Below are 19937 nucleotides of genomic sequence, written 5' to 3' on the forward strand. Positions count from 1 at the left end.
GGCACATATTGCATGGAGCACTGGGTGTGGTACATAAACAATGAATGTTGGAACACTGAAAAGAAATAAAATAAAATAAAATAAAATGGAGGAAAAAAACAACCACCACCACCAACCAAACAAAACAACAACCAAAAGCAAAAAAACAAAAACAAAAACAAAAAACAAAAAAACGACCCCCTCCAAAAAACAACCCCAAAAAACAATGTAGACTTCTCTATTCATGGAAGGCACTAGCAAGTGAACTAAACTCAAGCTTTTTTCTTTTTCTTTGTTATTTTTTTAAACTATATTTCACTAGGATCCTGGAGCTAAGAAATAGAGCCCAAATTCTGCTCAAGGGAGGGAATCTAACAGAAGTTTCCTTCTTTTAAAAAGTCAGGACTCTCAGGGATTAAATTTACCATAAAGCTTGAAATAAACCCAGTACCCAATCTTTTTTCTGTACCCCCACCTCTAGCCGTTATCAACATCCTGGCAACTACAAGGAAAATCAAATCTCAGAACTGTAAATTGGCCCTCACCTGAATTTGAGGCAAGAATTAAGCACCCTGACCACAATGATTGATTGAGAAATAAACACATTATCCAAGCCAGGCCAATGAGACTTTAAATCTGAATTTTTGCTAGAGTTATTGGGAAATAGGCACTATCTTTCTACTGTGATCAGTAACCTGGAGTGTTTGATAGTTCTCTTTGACTCTGAAAGGGGAGAATCAGAGAGATGGAGACCAACTCCTGATTGTATCATTTCAACAGTAAATCTAGCTGTGTCAGAGGTCAGGACTGTTCAGTCACATTGAGTCAATAAAGGTTTTTTTTTTTTTGATAAAGCTACTCTGAGTTGGTATTTATCATTTACAACTAAAAATGTTCTAACAAATATAACTGGAATTGTACAATGGATGTGATGGATGAATGTATGTGATTTGGAGAAATATTATTATGTCCATTTACTTATCCAGTATTTGCAATTATTTATTCTTCTCTACATTCCATGAGTAAAGGAGTGTGGGTGATGATGCAACTAAAGTTACTACTATTTAAATAAGTACAGTTCCACTGAAATAATTCTATTAGTACTATCAAAGAATAAAATTCAAATAAATGATATAGCTAAATAAATTACAGACTTTATATTATTTTAAAAACAGCAAATTTAGGAATTATTTCCCAGGTTAAAAATATAGTTTTCCTTTTTCCTAATAAAAGAAGTTGGAATTTGAAAAGTAGAGAAAAGAAAAAGCAACAATGTCTGGATGTTTAAAAACCTCAAACTGAGAATTTAATTTAAAGTGATGTAATACTGGCAATGCTCCCAGGTACTTAGCATACACAAATATAAAATTTTTTCTGGATTACCCCTCCCCCCACCCCTGCCCACCTTCATTTTGGAACTCAAAGAGTTTCCACAGAAAAAATTCTAAGGAAAGTGAACAGTAAATGAAGACAATGAAAAACATTAAATGTACTAAAAAAAACTAAACACACAAGGCAATGAGAGGTATCATGAAAGAAACAACCGTCAAAAGAAAAAGGTAACTAAGGACTTCTAATAATGCCATTATCAAAGATCAAAGCTTATAAAACACAACTGCAGATATGTACAAGAGGGAAAAAAATACTTTTAAAAAGACCAAAGAGGGGCACCTGGGTGGCTCAGTGGGTTAAAGCCTCTGCCTTCGGCTCAGGTCATGATCCCAGAGTCCTGGGATTGAGCCCTGCATTAGGCTCTCTGCTCAGTGGGGAGTCTGCCTCCTTCTCTCTCTCTCTCTCTCTCTCTGTCTCTCTGCCTCTCTGCCTACTTGTGATCTCTGTCAAATAAATAAATAAAATCTTAAAAAATAAACAAATAAATAAAAAGACCAAAGATTTGAAAAAGTACTAAACAGAACCACTAAAATTTAAAGTCCCCTAAAGAGAAGAGAAGGGGGATGGGAGTAGGTGTGAATGTAAAGGGCCAGGACTTAGAACTGACCTCCCCCCCACCACAAATCCATATACCTTTAAAAAAAAAAAAAAAAGATTTTTTTTTTTAAATTTATTTATTTAGACAGAGAGAGAGAGAGAGCACAAGAAGAGTGGTAGACAGAGGAAGAAACAGGCTCTCCGCTGAGCAGGGAACCCAATGCAAGGCTCAATCCCAGGACCCTGGGATCATGACCTAACCTGACTTGAAGGCAGACATTTAACCGACTGAGCCACCCAAGTGCCCCACCCAAGTGCCCCACGAATCCATACACTTAATTATAATGAATCCTCAAGGCGGGTATACAAGAGATCTACATCTAGATGTACAAATTTAGATGAACAAATTCAGATGAACAAATTTAAAATGGTCCTTAAAATAACCAGGTAATGCAGATAGATTTCCTCATAGGATTGGTTATCACACTAGTAGGTGACTTATGGAACCAACACAGGAAGCTAGAATGTAGCCCAACAGTATACTCAATGTAATGGGGGGGGGGGGGGGATTCCTTTATTTGTTTTCCAAAGTGGTTGAATCGTTTTGCATTACCTGTGGCTGTTGGGAACATAAATTGCTCATGGTCCTGAGTAAACTCCAGTAATTGTTCTGCCTGCTTCTTCCCAAAGCCTCAAGTAGTTTTCTCATATGAATGTGCTCAACAGTATCTGACTAATGTGAGGGGAACCCTCTAGATATTTTTGAAGCACTCTCTATGTGTAATCTCTCTTCTTTGGACCTCTGTCCTGGGATGCTATCATCATGGCTAGAATCATGTCATCCAATCACTTTATTTAAATAAACTTACAGTCCTACTAAACTCCTCTCAAGATGACATTTATAATTTTATGTAAAATGTACTTTTTAATACTTTCATAATATAACCTTAACTTTGTTACTTAGGGATGTTTAAAGTTAAGGTGGGTTGTGTAAAAAATTGAAAAATCCTTAATTTTAAATGAAACCAAATAAAATCTATGCCAAAATGAGCTATGGGGTACAGCCAGTACTATAATTGTGTGGAGGAGGTTTCAATTATGCATTAATTACATAGCAAAGCCTCCAGCTGACTCAAACTGTAGGGGAGATGTCAGTTGCAATGAGGTGTTAAACAATGAAGGGAGTGTTTTATACTTAGAAGAAAAATTAGGCTCAGTCTATCCTAAGAATGTAGTCTATTTAATTGTTTGGTTTTTCTGTTGTGAGTCTAAGGAGAAAACCACTAAAATTTTCTTTGTGATTTCTTTGCACTGTTTACTATCTTCCATTATAAACAATACTTAAGATTTAAATTTGTAATACCCTCAGATGAGCACCGTAAGTTTCTGAAGAATGAAAAACTAAAGGCAAAATTTGCTGTTTAATATTCCAAAAACTTACTGTGAATTTTCTATAACCATTAAGGTATATTTATAAAAAATATATATAAATAGCTGTCAATTACTAAAAATTGTAAGAGTTGGAAATACTGAATTTACAAATCATAAAAATCAAAGAATTACAAAGGGCTTTAAAAATTACCTGATCCAAATATAATTAAGTGCAAAAAATACAATGCCAAGGATAATGACACTTCATAGGAACTAAAATCAAATCCCAGATACAGATAAACTATCAAAGAAGGAATTTGAAATTAGACATACACTAAATGAAATGCACAAACACACACAAAACCTGAATTTCAAGTACGTAAATCTGCCATTTTCCAAATTACCAATGTGTTTCTCCCTCCTTTTCTGTTTCTTAGACATTTATTTAATATCCACCATTGGACAAACACTGTTTTCAAAGATGGAGGTCCAAATAACAACAAAGTAACAAGCCCTTTTCTCTAATGAGTCACAAGTATTAGTTGGAACTGTGAATTCCAAATGGGTGCCAGATTGCCAGACTGTAAAACACACAAAGCATCACAAAACAAAAACAAAAATATAGATGCATATCATACTTCACAGAATATAAACAATGAAAAAACTGCACTTGTATATTCATTAGAAGGTGGAAAGAAGACACAAGAATGCTAAAAAAAAAAAACACCAAAAAAACCTTTTTAAAGCAGTTAATGAAATCCATTTTTGTGTGGGTCTGACACAGTTTCAGCTACATTATCAAATTTCAAGGAGGGCCAAAATGATTGTATTTCTTATTCACCCAATTGTAGGTGACTTGAGGAAGTAATTCATGTAATTCATAACACTGTAAGAACACTAAATGAAAAAAGTCTAAAGTATAAAACAGAAATCCTTCTTTCCCTACTGTTAATGGAAAAAAAAGTTCAGCAAAAATTTCATTCAAATACTAAAGAAAAAATACTGTATAGATATATTTGTGCCTCATTACCTATATTTTTTTATAAAGCTATTTAATTCATAAGGTACTTAAATTCAATTCTGCATTTGTTAAAACCTGAAATCAAGTTTTGTTACTTATTTTGTATCTCATTTTTAATTAGTCATAAGTTATTGTAGAAGCAGTTATGATTTTCTTTTTGGAGGTCAGGTTGCTTTTGTTTTCTTCAAGAATTGTCATTGTTATTTTACTGAGAAAGAAGGCAGAGCATTCACATTCTTTTCCTGGATACTAATTATGTTATTGACTGAAAATATTTTCCTAGTTACCACCAAAAATATTTAACAAGAATTTTCAATGTTAGATCAAACTACAAAATATTGTTATTGTACTTAACAGTGAATATAAGGCCCTGAATATTGCAGAAGAGTATTCTGTTCCAGAATAAAACCCAATTTCTTTTTCTAAAATTTATTTATTTTAGAGAAAGAGAGTGCAAGCACGCATGTAGAGGAGGGTGGTCCTCAAATGGACTCCCACAGAGCACAGAGCCCGATGCTCGGCTCCACCTCCCTCATCTCACAACCTGAGTGGAAATCAACAGTCAGGTGCTTAGGGCGCCTGAGTGACTCAGTTGGTTTAAGCATCTGTCTTGGCTCAGGTCATGATCCCAGAGTCCCGGGATGAAGCCCCACGTCAGGATTCCTCCTCTTGCGGGAGCCTGCTTCTCCCTGCCACTCTCCCTGCTTGTAGTCTCTCTCTCTCTGAGTCAAATGAATACATAAAATCTTAAAAAAACAAAAACACTTGCAAAGAAAAAAAGAGATGTTTAACTGAATGAGCCACCCAGGTGCCCCTAAAACCCGATTACTTAATCTGAATGTTTGTTAAGAACCTCCATTATCAAAGGTTAAAATAACTAAACTGGTCCTTGGGAAACCTGGTTGTATTTCCTGCTCTGCAAACAACAACCAGAGTAGTCTTTACGCTTATCTCTCAGCATTTTCATTTAAGGTAAGACTGTATTCTGACGATCCTTTTTGGGTCTCAAAATCTAGAAAATAGTAAATGTCAAGTATTTCCTTAGATTATTAAAAAAAATCACTATGGTTACGTACGATCTCACTAACACCACATTATTTGTGAGAGGAGCTAGATGAAGTTTTTAATGGGTGGTATATTATTGCTGAGTCTCATTTGATTCTGAACTTTTCTTCAAGATGTGATTTGTTTATAAGTTAATGTCAAAGAAAATTATACTTTTCACTGTACTCTCAATAATAAGGCATTAAAATTGGGTTTTATACTAACTGCTGGAACATATTTTATTTCTCATCAGTTACAACAAATGATTCCTAACACAATCATGTGAGCTCCAAGAAGGCTGAGCTTGCAGTGTATTTACCTACATAACACTTTGATTTTTAGTTATTGCTCTGTAGTGTTGAATGAACTAAGTACAGACAGATTAAATACACCTTATAAAATTCCAGTTCCAATCATTATAAAAACCCTTCCAAGAAATGTCAGATAAAATATAACAAATACCTGAAATGTATATCTGAGCTGGAAAGAAAATAGTCATGGGCCAGAAATGGTGCTGCAGTGGATGAAAACGGAAGACAGGAACACTTTCTTGAGACTTGGTTTTTACCACCCACACAAAGGATGGACACAAAGAACTAGAAATGGAACCTTACAAGAGGTAAACAATCAACAAAAGGATAAACTAGGGGAAAAAAATTCCAAGTAAGTTTTAAGGACGTGTATCCATCGTGATCTGGCTATAGTGTAGGGGAGGAAAATGGAGTCCTCAATAATTTGTCAGCCAAGAGCCTACCCCAATGTCACTCTGGTCTACTATGCATTTGAATTTATGCTATGCTGGTGGACTAGAAATCCTCGAATTGAGAATTTAACAAAAATCAACTTTAAGGGGTGCTTGGCAGTTCAGTAGGTTAAGAGTCTGCCTTCAATTCAGGTCATGATCCTGGGGTCCTGGGATCCAGCCCCACTTTGGGATCCCTGCTTTTGCCCTCTCCCCCCAACCCCTGCTCATGCTCTCTCTCTCAAGTAGATAAAATTGTCAAAAAAATTAATAAAAAATAAAAAAAAAACAAATAAAAATCAACTTTAGACTTGTCATATTCCCTGTGGCACCCAACAAAAGCAAATATATAAAAATCATTCTGTAAGTAAGGGATGTCTTCAATCCAGAATTTCTTCAAATAATTAAAACTTAGTGAGCAAAACTCAACAAATGCCAAGACTTAATCACTAATTACATAAGGTAATTGGACAATCTGACGATTCCTATTTAAGAAGCACCATTAGAGAGTACCAAATACTAGGAAAAGGTTGTAACAGAATACCTTTAAGCCCTTTCTCTCCCACTAATGACCATAACACACACCACTCTTATCCTCTAAAACATTTTATGTAGAATATAGAGTGTTGGGCTTTCCTTTTTCTTTCACCTACCTGATGAAAAGCAGAATGAACAATCTTAAAATGCTAAATATCCAGCAGTGTTTAAGTGAGTCTGTAAACAATTTACCCATTTTAATAATCAGCATGACTGACAAAAATCGAAACAACACTACAGGATAGGGTGACCGCTTTTTCTTCAAATACATTTTACTATATTTGAACTATATGAATTCCGCAATAAATGTTTAGAAATTATTCTCTTGTATTAACTCATGGGTCTGTATGTGGGAAGAGGGAAAACAAATTTTCCCCTTGAAAGTATTTTATTAAAATGACTGTATTTTGGGATGCCTGGGTGGCTCAGCCAGTTAAACATCTGCCTTTGGTTTGGGTCATGATCTAAGGGTCCTGGGATCAAGACCCATACTGGGCTCCTTGCTCAGTGGGACACCTGGCTTCTCCCTCTGCCTGCTGCTTCCACTGCTTGTGTTGTTCTCTCACTCACTCTCTCGGACAAAAAAAATCGCTAAAAAAATAATAATAAAATGATTGTATTTAATTTATTAAGTCTAGTATCACACAGGCAAAGAGAAAATGAACTTGTTAAAAAGGAGACAAGCATAGCTTAGCTGAACAAGGCGGCTGAAACACCTGTGCCGCCGCCACCCCACCATGCAGACATACATGACACAGTGCCTTGCCCACACACATTTTTCAGTATTAAATGAAAGACTGTTAATTCAAGATAATGTATACTATATTAAATTGTAATAACTTAGAACAAGGTCCACCCACAATTCACAGATGCAAACAAAAAAACAACACCAACAGCATAAATAATCATCATGAGAATCTAGCATATGACATTTACAATGAGAAGCAAGCAAGGTGGATATCCTTGTGATGAGCAAAAGCGTACATCCAGAAATTACTAGCGAAACCACGGATTATCTGCCATGCTAGTAATAATGCTCAAAAACTTGACAGCATTCTGAAAATCACTTAACCATGGCTCATTTTGAGCCTTGCAAATGTACATATAATTGAAAGTTATTTAAAACAATTTTAACCCTGCCATTTTTCCTCTGTAAATGACAGCCAATACAAGAAGTATAAAGATTTTTAAAAACTCATCATGATCTCTGAAAGTGGCACACCTATTCATACTAACTAAAAAATAAATACTTCTAGAAAATACTTAAAGTCTGAAGCTGGTTGGGTAGGGGAGAGATTATGTACACACCATGATGTGTGTTTATTAGAGCAGTTTGAGTGTAACTGTGATTATATTCATTTTAAACAGGAAATGAGGAAGGAAGAGAAAGACTAAAAATTTCAGGTACAAAATTCCAGTTACAAATGAAAATGGTACACATTTCTAGTTACCAAATAAATACATCCTAGGGATGTAAAGTACAACACATTGATTACAGTTAATAATACTGCACTGCATATTTGAAAGTAGTCAGGAGAATGGAATTTTAAAGTTGTCATCACAAGAAAAACATTTTGCAACTATGTATGGTGATGGATGTTAACTGGACTTCTGTGGTGATCACTCTGCGATATATACAAATATTAAATTCTTACACTGTATACCCAGAATTAATAATGTCAAATAAACTATATCTCAATAAAAAAAATTTCTGGAAGCTAAGTATCTAAGAATTTTAACATAGGATATAGGTTTCATTTTAACTTCAATTAAATTTTACTAATTTCTAGGGTAAAAAAACTATATTCCCAACCTCCACCATCCCCTACACCCAGGGTAAACAATATATACGGAAGTTTTTATCACTTTTCCCCCTCTTTTTTGTTTTTTAAAGATTTTACTTATTTGACAGAGACACAGCAAGAAAGGAAATAGAAGCAGCAGCAGTGGGTGAGGGAGAAGCAGGCTTCCCTCTCAGCAGGGAGCCAGATGCGGGGCTCAATCCCAGGACCCTGGGATCATGACCTGAACCTAGGGCACCTGCTTAACGACTGAGCCATCTAGGTGCCCCACTTTTCCCATTCTTTACTACTACTTGGAGAAGGGGAGAGGGAGAGAACTGGAATTTGTTTTAGAACTTCCTCAAGCTCTTCAGAAAAAAGTCAAAACAATTCATATTAAAAATTAACTTAATAGTATCCTTTTCATTAGAACTTGTGCCAAAACTTTCCCTATTTTCCCTAAAGGATCCAGAGAGAAAAGACTATACAGTGGACCCCTAAACAACACTGGTTTAAAGTGCATGGGTCCACTTATACACAGGATTTCAGTTACCGCCCCCTCCGCCTGCCACATAAATGCAACTCAGGCGCCTGGTGGCTCAGCTCATTAGCATCTGCCTTAAGCTCAGGTCATGGTCGCAGGGTCCTAGGACTGAGCCCCACATCGGGTGCCCTCATCAAAGTCTGCTTCTCCCTCCCTCTCTGCCCTCCATCCCACATGGCTCATGCTTGCTCTCTCTCAAATAAATAAGCCAAATCTCTTAAAAAAATACAATAATCTATTTTCTCTTCCTTGTGATTTTTTAACATTTCTTTCTAGCTTACTATTGTACAAAACATTATATAATACATATAACATACAAAATATGTGTTAATAGACTGTTATGTTACATATTACTTATGTTATCATTAAGGCATCCATCAACAATAGGCTATTACGAGTTAAGTTTCTGCAGGAGTCAAAAGCTCGATGTAAATTTTTGATTGTGTGGGGGATCGGTACCACAAACCCCTGCACTGTTCAAGTACTCTGTACTCTGCTCTGAAAATTATACTTCAGACTATCTATAAAGCCTATAGCACAGAAGCTGAAATTGTTTTCTCCAAATAAGGAATACCAGATTCTTAACTACTAATTCTCAAAGACATCTCCATATCCAATGAAAACGACACTTTAATAAATTACTTACTTCAGGTCTTGTAGAAGGTCCTTTGCATTAAGCATGGTTATTAAAGAGGTGGTAGCTGCAGGAATTATGATAATGGGTGTTCGAGATCCTATAAAGACAAAATTATAAAGGTAGCAAATATGTTATTATTAAAAGAAATATAGTTACTTTTGTAATTAATAAATTTATAATCTTAACTCCTTTGAGCTAAAGAAATATTTAAGTCAACAATAATATTCAAAATATTTAGTAATCAGTATGACCTGAGTACAGACTAATCAGAATGGATACCGTGTACAAACATCTGATATAACTGCACAAGCATAATATCAGCCTTCGTTTTGTAATCTGGCTTACTCACTTTTACTTTCTATTTTAAAAATTTTTAAGTTTTATCTTTATTTTAGTAATCTCTGTATCCAACATGGGGCTCAAATTCATGATGATCAAGAGTCAAATGCTGGGGCGCCTGGGTGGCTCAGAGGGTTAAGCCTCTGCCTTCGGCTCAGGTCATGGTCTCAGGGTCCTGGGATCGAGCCCCTCACTGGGCTCTCTGCTCAGAGGGGAGCCTGCTTCCCCCTCTCTCTCTGCCTGCTTATGATCTCTCTGTCAAATAAATAAATAAAATCTTAAAAATAAAATAATTTTAAAATCAGGCACACCTGGGTGGCTCAGTATGTTAAGGGTCTGCCTTCAGCTTAGGTCATGATCCCAGGGTCCTGCGATTGAGCCCTGCATTGGGTTCCCTGCTCAGCAGGGAGTCTGCTTCTCCCTTTCCCACTGCCCCAGCTTGTATTCCCTCTCTTGCTCTCTCTCTCTCTGTGTCAAATAAATAAATAAAATCTTTAAAAAGAAAAAAATAAAAAATAAAATAAGTTTAAACTTATATGCATAATCTCACCTTTCTTCTGATTTGGGGGAGGTCTTGCTTGAGAAACTGTTAAGAGAGGGGAAAAAAATGAGTGTTACAAAATAACATTCTTATTTTCAAAGTTACAAAGCAACTAAGGCCTAAAAATTTAAATTACATATGACTAGTTATAAAGTTTTAAAACATATTGCAATCTTTCCAAATAATACCAATCTTCTCAATTTCTGTTTCACAAAAACATTAAAATGCCTTACCATTATATAACAATATATTGTAACAAAGTGGATATACTACGCTGCTAAACTCTTGAGTATCTACATTAACAGATATTATAGTCTAGCAAAAGCAGTAAATAGTTTCTTAATTAAATGATAGCCAATGCAGTAAATGCAAAAACATGTAACACTGGGTGATAGGCTGGAAGGAGGAAATGTGTTTAACTATCTGGGAGGGAAAAGAAAGGCATTATTGGGAACTAAGACCTAAAATACTTCTTACCATTTCTCTCTCTTTTCATATTTGTTTTTTCATTAGAAGATTATAGGCAATGAGTCATGGGCAGGTCTATATTATCTTAAATTGCCCTTTTTTTTTTTTTAAGATTTTATTTATTTATTTGGGGGGAGGAGAAATCGAGCGAGAGCAGGAGGCAGAGGGAGAGAGAAACTGAAGCAGAGTCAGTGCTGAGCATAGAGCCTAATGTGGGGCTCAACCTCATGACCACAAGATCATGACCTGAGCTAAAACCAGGAGTCGAGCACTCAACTGACTAAGCCACCCAGGTGCCTCCAGTTGCCCATATTATTAATAATTGTGAATGTGGGAGATGTGGGTGGGGAGATGGGAGTAACTGGGTGATGGGCATTGAAGGCACATGATGTGGTGAGTGCTGGGTGTAACATGCAAATGATGAATTATTGAACTCTACATCTGAAACTAATGATGTACTTACTATATGCTAGCTAACTGAATTCAAATTAAAAATTGTGAATGTTATGTTAAAAAATACAAATATCCTTTTTTTTATTATTTGTCTATATAATAGACTTTATAATGGAAATAGGTGTTGGCATAATAACAGCAACATCAGCCTGGTTCAAGACTAATATGTTTTAGAATCTAAAAGTGCTGTACATTCAATTTTCAGAATTTACACATACAAAAAAATTTACTGACGGCTTTCTGTCATGTACTATATTAAAATTTCCACTTCCTTAAATCACGAAAATAAAAATTTAGGAGATTTAAAATTCTCACTCAACATCAGTTGTTAAAAACAGATTACCATTTTTAAAGGGGATACACTCATTTTTGGAATATGTTCTTTTTTAAGGCAGTAAAATGCTACATTTTAACTTAATACTTTGTAATCCTTTCTACAGCTATTTACTGTGATAAAATTTTATGGAGTCCAGTAGTAAGATTTTTCCAGTCCCATAAAGGAGAGAAATATATATTAAATACAAGTTCATGCATATACATATTTATTAGTGTTCTCTTTCTTTCTACTTGCTAAGAAAAAAATACTAAAGCTTTTTCAAACATTTTTAAAAATAGGACTCAAGGAAAACACCTGATTAGCTGATTAGCTAGATAGCATCATTTGGAATATAATATATTCTCAGTAAATATTTGGTATTTGTTGGAGGGATAAAGTAATGACAGGATGGCTAGATACATGGATAAACAGGAGACAGGACTTGCTTAAAAAAAAAAAAAATGAGTAAGGGAAACAACAAAAAAGAACTCTTTGCTTGAAATACCACTGGTTTGGTTAAAGAAGCCCACAATGGACTGAGGAATTTAGGAAAAGATTCACTAAATTCAAGGGTGAGAAGACCCCATGTAAGAAAAAGATAAAATATGAAAGCACACATATTAAAATTTAGAAACATAGCAAAAAAAATAATTACATAAGAATATAAATAAGTTCCCTAGTTAAATCAGGACCAAGGTCCAGACACAATGACAAACACACTATATTAAGCTTGATTTAAAGTGGGAGAAAGGGGAAAAAAGGGCAGAATAACACAGTTCATAAGGCACAGTGATGAAGAGGAAAAATCTGTACTCAGATTATCTCAATTCCTATCTACATTTTGCCACTTCCTGGGCAAATTATCGTTGTAAGCTGAATTGATAGACCATTCATTCAGTCTCAGTTGTCCTCAACTATAAATCAGTAATAATAGTTTCTACATCTTGAAACTGCTGTAAGAATCTTAAAAACAACAATGCTGGTTAAGTCCTTAATCAGATCTTGGCTCATATTTAATATTTAGCAAACCCTGTAGCTATAGCAGCTCATCCTAAATGCTACTGCTCCTAGTACCACTAATACTACCACTACCTTCAGCAAATTCCATGACTGAAAATTTACAAGCTGAGAATAAGTAATTATTATTGATTGCTATGTATGATTTCTAATGTAATTAGTCTTCACTTAAATATTCAGAGCCTTATGCACAAGGCCCTCTTATTATTGTAAATAAAACAGAAATAGTCACTACCCTCAAAAACCCTTCAGTAAAGTAGGGGAGTCAGACCATAAATAAGTAAGCATACAAACATATTTAAACAAGTTTGAACATTCAATTATTAAGAAACAAAAAGCACGTAAAACTGACAGAAAAGTGTCCTTTGGAAAGAACGCGTAGAGAAAGCCTCTCAAAGAAGTGGCATTTAAGCTCAGATTTCAAGGATGAAAAGGAGCCAATGTGCAAGGAATAAGTGAAGAACAGCCCGCTGAGGGGTAGAAACGTGAGCAAATGCCAAAGACAGGAAGAAACTGCTGTGCTTAAGGAACTGCAAATGTATAGACTACAGGGACAAAAGAAAGAATGGCAGGAAATGAGGTTAAAAATATATGCTTTCAAATGGAAAAATATACACATACACACACACACACATATTACACACATACACATTTTCCAGGCAACATTAGGTTTGTATGTAAATGCCACTGGAAAACCCTGTAATTTTTAAGCCACAAAGCGACATAATTTGATTTTCATTTCACATCTTCTGGAAAAGAAAAACAAAAGATTGAGATAAAGGATCAAAAGGGGACAAGCATGAAAGCAGAAAGCTCAAGATTATTAAAAACAGTCCACACAGTAGTGCTACTCAAATTAAGTGTAAAGATAAGAGGTGGTTTTTTTTTTTATATTTGAAATTTCCAAGGTCAAGTGAATAAAATGCAGTAACAATGAATTACTAGAAAATGATCATGGACTTGGATGTTGTGATAGTACTGTACTCTCAATTTCTATATGCATCTTGTTGGAAGCCAGAAATACGTCATGGACTAACACTTCAAGAAGGACTGGTCTAGAGAAATGATAATGGTTTAGACTTAAATTCTTGTAGTAGAGATAAAGAGACAAATCTGAAACACAGAAAAGGTAAATTTGACAGAAGTTATTGACCTATTAGAGAGAGCAATAAGCAAATGTGGAAAGTGAATAATGAAGAGTAACGCCTGAATTTTTTTGCTCAAGAAACAGAGTTTATAGTGGTGCCGTTTATTCATGAAGAAGACACTTGGGGGAAAAGTTCAGGCAACAGAGGTTTTACATCAGTTTTAAGAAGCCTATGGTATATCCAAATATTAGACAATTTATACGAGATACCAGAAATAAGAAGAGATGTCTGATTTGGAGATACAAATTTGAAAATCATCAGCATAGACGTAATACTATGGAATGAGATACCAGAACCAGCACAATATTTTTAAAATATACAAGGGGTGGGGCACCTGGGTGGCTCAGTCAGTTAAGCCTCTGCCTTCAACTCAGGTCATGATCCCAGGATCCTGGGATCGAGCCCTGCATCAGGCTCCCTGCTCAGCAGGGAGTTGCTTCTCCCCCTACCCTTCCACCTGCTAGTGATCTCTCTTTCACACTCCCTCTCTCTCAAGTAAATATTTTAAAAATTAAATAAGTAATAGATAAATAAATAAAATATACAAATGGCTAATTCTCTCTATCAATCTTATACGTAAAGCAGACAAACGAGTTACAGTTCACCTACCCATTTCAGGCAATCTATGAAATAAAAGTAAAAAATTAAAGCTGGAGAAATGAAATATGCACTGTACATGCATAAGAAAGAGGCAGGAAGCAAGGATATGGGTAAGAGATTTAACCTAGAAAGAAAATGACAGTAAGGTACAGGACTATGGCTTATCAAAGGCTTATCCTTCCTAATCCACTGAAAAACATGTGCTTTTTGTTAGTTACATTCTCCAAATAAATATTTAGAAGTTGAGAATAATTGTAGATACTTTCAAGTATCAAATTTACCCAGGGACTTGCCTGGCACAATTAGTGCTAGATAAACATGTGGTGAAAGAATAATAAAAAGGAGGGCGCCTGGGTGGCTCAGTGGGTTAAGCCTCTGCCTTCAGCTCAGGTCATGATCTCAGGGTCCTGGGATCGAGCCCCGCACCGGGCTCCCTGCTCAGCGGGGAGCCTGCTTTCCCCTCTCTCTCTCTGCCTGACTCTCTGCCCACTTGTGATCTCTCTGTCAAATAAATAAATAAAATATTTAAATAATAATAATAATAATAAAAAGGAAAAAAGTAATCAATAATGGCACTCAGTATTTGAGTTGCCCCACTGAAGAGGTAAACAAAACGGTGGTTCAGTCCTCCATTTTCGAATGATTCGAACTCTACCTACAAATAAAAGTTATGAATGGCTAATTTCTCATCTATAACATATTATACTGCCAAATAGGTTTTGAGCATTCATATATTTTTTAATTTTGAAAAGACAGCATAAGTGAACATGTCATATATTACATAGTTATCTCTTCAAAACTGGGCAGCATCCCATAGGCAAAGACAAAAAACATTTCTACAGCAAAAGAAAAATTCACTAATCAAGACAAAGGTGACAAACTGCTGAACATCCACTAAAATGAGTTTTTATTCATAGATGAGTGCTAAAAACTTGTGGAAAAGGAAGAGGAGATCTCACATGGATGGGCATCAGAATATTTGTTCTGAGATATTAATTCACATTAATTTCAATCAGTTTAATCACCAGGGTACCTTGATAGAACAGTTGAAAAAGAATGATAAAATATTAAGAGTTGAAAAAGACTCAGAACTCCATAGTTTACATATGATCTTCCCCAAGGTCACAAAACTGACTGATAGAATCCAGCTCCCTTAACTTCATTTTATCACATGGTACATTTGAACAACCTGATTTATTTAGATATCAGTGCCTCCCCTACCCCTTTCCTTGTCTACCAAATGATTTTGAGAAAACGTGAAATGACAATTTTACATTATACAACACAAAAGTGCATTAGAAAACTCCAGGGGTGATTTCTCCCCTCTTACACCAATTCTGCATTTCTCCTGTGACCTTCTGGAGACTGACCAACTACAGCCTCCCATCCCACCGCCCCAAAGAAGCACAGTCCTGTATCAGTCATCTGCCTCTACAATACCCCTCTACTGCACAGTTTGTATTGTTCAGGCCCAACTGAGTACAGCAATTCCTATTGCCTTCACTTTTTCTTCCTTCCTGAAAAGAACTCCTTTTTAGCTTTTTCTAGTTTCTGGCCCTGAGTACATACATGGAAGGCATTCAACTAACATTTATTGAATTTAATTGCTCTTCCTTATACTCTTAATATGGCTTTTGATTAAGGTCCTCGGTACTTAATAAACAGTGCCACAGTCCTGTTATCTGAAATAAATTTATCCAGTGTGCTCCAAAGTTAACAAATGGCTAATGAAGTCCTTCTCTTCTCCACTCGTCCGCAAAAACAGGAATGATAAAGTTTCCAAACAAATCCACTGTCATAAAAAAAAAGAAAGAAAGAAAGAAAGGAAGGAAGGAAGGAAGAATGAAAGAAAAAGAAGAAGTAAATACTACTCATGCCAAAATCCAGATATATGGATCCAGGACACATTCTGATATAAAAATAATCCCACTATAAGCCACATATATTCATAATACTGTACTTCTAAAGTGCTTCCAGAAGTATTTAGTATGTATAATTTACATAATTTTAGAGTTAGCTTGTAAACATACTATGAATAAAAAGACAACCAATTCTGCACTATTGATACTGCCAAATTTAAGAGGAAGAGCACCCAATTAAATTCTGGCCTGTGCATTTCCAATCCTATTCATTTTCTTCATAGCCATTTTCAAAACCACTGATGAGGTAAAAGAAGAAAAGGTACAGCCTAATACTTTAAGTACACTAAATGTAAAAACACCAAAATCAAACCCAAAACACCTAAAATGAATATATTGTTGGTCTCTACATGCATTTATAAAGATCAACCTTTTTAGAAACTAGGAACAGAGAAGAAAAATATTTCCAAAATAGCTTCAGTAATGCCTATGCTTACCACACATTTTACAGAACTGATTACAAAATCTTGTATGTTCAAGAACATAGACATCTGAAATTCTAAGCATCAAAGCTGCTGAACAGTCTATTAAAATTATAATGCTGTGCTTCCGACAGAGGAGGAAAAATCACATCCATATGTACCTCGAACAAGAAACTGGTGAGGGGATGTGTACATATACATAGTTTTTTAAAACATTTTTCTAAGATCTTACAAACATTTTCTTAAAAAAATTTAACTCTTCAACTCTATTTGTTCAAGTAAATGTTCCTATATTACTTTATATTAAAGTAAAATTTCAATTCCTTCAAAGCACTATAGTATCAAAAAAAATTGTGACAATTAAAAAACAAACAAACAAAAAAATTCTGAAGTTTTGTATTTCACCTGGTCTTGGTACTGGCTGTGCTGCAGGAGTCTGAGTCTTACGGGCTGATGCACCTTCCTTTAAAAGAATAAAAATTGACAAATAATATTAGAATTCCTTTACATAATAAATACTTCCATTTAATTACTGCAAAGAAATTTTGTATCTCCTTGTTTCTCATTCAATCAATCCCTCCACTAAACATGTTATGATACTAAGCATTAAAACAAAAAGCAAAACAAAACAAAAAACCCCCGCAGAAAACAAAAACACCTCCCTTATCTTTTATGCTACTGGCCATGAGGTAATAAAAGGATTCTTTAGTAGAAAATAAATTTAAACTATTATCATATAGTTTATTCTAAGACTATAACATTTTCCAAATATTTGATATGCTTAATTGTTGACAATTTTAATATTTGCATAAATGTTATTACCCATTTTAAAATCAAGTCAATCTTTTTTCCATCAAATAGTTTCAAAATGAATAAATGATATATAATCTCACATTAGAAAGATGTAAATGATGTTACTTTACAGTGCATTAAAAAATCCCACAAACATTTCAAATTAAATGCCTTTAAAATATTCAGGGAAATAATCAAATTTATAAAGACAAGATTTGTTACATTTAAGAGTGGTTGAAAATTTTAACTAAATAACAATCTCAACTAATTACTAAGCATGTAATATATAGAAGAAAATATGCTAAGTACTGAAATATATCAATTACATATTCAGGAGTAGATGCTTCTGAAATGCTTAAGATACTCAAAAAGCTGTCTTTAACAGTTTTAATCATATTCACACTTAATAGAAAACGATGAACAAAAAAAAGCTACAAATGTAAATTTCAAAACAACTGGTACCATGACTCTAGTCGTACTCAACTGAATGAAATTTGGTGACTATCAGGGAACCTACATAAATCCATAATAATAAAAATCGGTATTAGAATCACAGAAACATTTCTAAAGAAATACTGCTAAATAATGTTAATTTTAACCATATTACATTGTCTTCAAAACTTGAGACTCTTCATAGTAAAATAATTTGGAATGGTAGGCTATACCACAGTTGTTTTTTAAATAAATAACTAAACCAAAGACATTTTAGCTTTCCATCTCATGTTAGTCCAGAAAGAGAATCAACTAGGTATTATACAATAAACATGAAAATAAAATAAATGTTACCCATATTACTTAAGAAATCCTTATATGTAAATACTGAGTCATGGAATGTGACTTAAGTACACACTGAAACAGAAAAAAATTTAAAAAATGAGAGAGAAGAACAATGAGCACACACACATGCAGATATCTTCCTGTCTACATTTTGACTGTAAGGTTGGCTGGATCCAAATCAAAGCCCCTTCTTTTCAAAAGAGTAGATGAAGTTCAAAATCACAAGAACAAAACAGCACCACGTGCATATGGAGAACTATCAGAACCAAAACTGATTCATGTGACTACTAAAATATACCTATACCATATGAAGAGATTATGGCTCTTATAACACGGGTCAGCAAAAGGTATAAGCACACAGAAGTAATATGTAAAAAAAATCTTTTCCATTACAAATTCTAACCCTTAAGTGTTTTTCTATACTTCTGAGTAAACTCAAAACTGGGTATTTTCTGTTTACAAAGTAAGCTATCATTGCTTGATGACCTTCTCCTACTCCAAATTATCCCTTTTGGGGAATAAGCCTTAGCCCTCGGTCACTGGAAGAGGCATATGTCTTAGGTTAGGTCAATCAAGAGTTCTCCCCTGTATGTTTTATAAATTGGAACTAGCATGTTACACGGCGGCAAGGTGGTAAACCAAAAATTACAGATGACCATGTATCTCTTGACTCCTGGGGAAAGCCCATCTGGAGGAGGACAGAATGACACTAATATGCACAAAATAAAGAGGCAGAATACAGCATCCTTTATAACACCTATCTAGTTATAATAGCCTGCAAGGCCTCTTCTCCCCTACCTCTTCTTGATTATATGAGCCTTTAAAATCCCTCACCTCACTACTATGCACTCCCACACACATTTTTATCTAATTACTTGAGCAGAGTTACTGTTGGTTGCAACTGGAAGAGTTCTAACTTTGTCTCCTCAGATATACTGAAAATCTGAGTCAATACAGTATAACTTTAATTTTGGAGTTAGTAAACAAACACAAATAAGTGTTAAGCACAAGCACGCATTCACACACTCTCACACACACACAAAGCTATACAGCTATTAAAGTGGAGGCTGTGGACTCCTTGGAAAAAAAAAACTGGGGAGATCGTTGCTGATCATGTCAGTGAATAGCCCGTTCAGGACTCCCTAGCCAATACTAAGGGCTGAAAGTTCATTCCACTCCAATCTGTACTATTTTGAAATAAAATTATAGAAGTCCTTGCATAAAGAACCTCAGAAACCATATAATCAACCCCACATGAAGAAACAAAGGTGAAGTTTTTCAAAGGCTACAAAATGGTGTATCTGGCATACGTTAAGAAAAAGGAACAATAATTTGGCAGTAATATGGGGAAGAGACTGACAGTTCTATATTTTTAGAGATATTTGGATTGGGAGAAGAAAAATAATACCCATCTGGGAAAATAAAGTATCAGCAAAGAAACAAAACAAAACAAACAAACAAAAAAACCCAACAACTGAAAGAGCTGACAAGCTGTGCTAACTGAAGAGGAAAACTTGCTTTCTCTTGAAAAGTCAGAACAATTACAATTTCCACCGAGAC

The 19937-nt window shown here is 34.9% G+C and overlaps 1 protein-coding gene across 3 annotated transcripts in view; it reads right to left on the reverse strand.

Annotated features, from left to right (window-relative positions):
* Window positions 1-19937, reverse strand: part of CDC73 (cell division cycle 73) — a 117123-nt gene that overhangs the window by 18737 nt on the left and 78449 nt on the right. Inside the window, exons 11-14 of one of the 3 annotated variants that reach the window (XM_032317356.1) lie at window positions 17214-17271; window positions 10475-10510; window positions 9595-9682; window positions 5825-5858 (exon numbers count right to left, since the gene is read on the reverse strand). In XM_032317356.1, the coding sequence (XP_032173247.1) occupies window positions 5840-5858; window positions 9595-9682; window positions 10475-10510; window positions 17214-17271 (201 nt within the window). In that variant the 3' untranslated portion in view covers window positions 5825-5839. Of the gene's footprint in view, window positions 1-5824; window positions 5859-8166; window positions 8249-9594; window positions 9683-10474; window positions 10511-17213; window positions 17272-19937 lie in introns of those variants that run through there. The other 2 variants (XM_032317355.1, XM_032317354.1) reach the window with 2 other exon arrangements.

This window comes from Mustela erminea, chromosome 17, assembly GCF_009829155.1.
Source record: "Mustela erminea isolate mMusErm1 chromosome 17, mMusErm1.Pri, whole genome shotgun sequence".
Taxonomy (NCBI): Eukaryota; Metazoa; Chordata; class Mammalia; order Carnivora; family Mustelidae; genus Mustela; species Mustela erminea.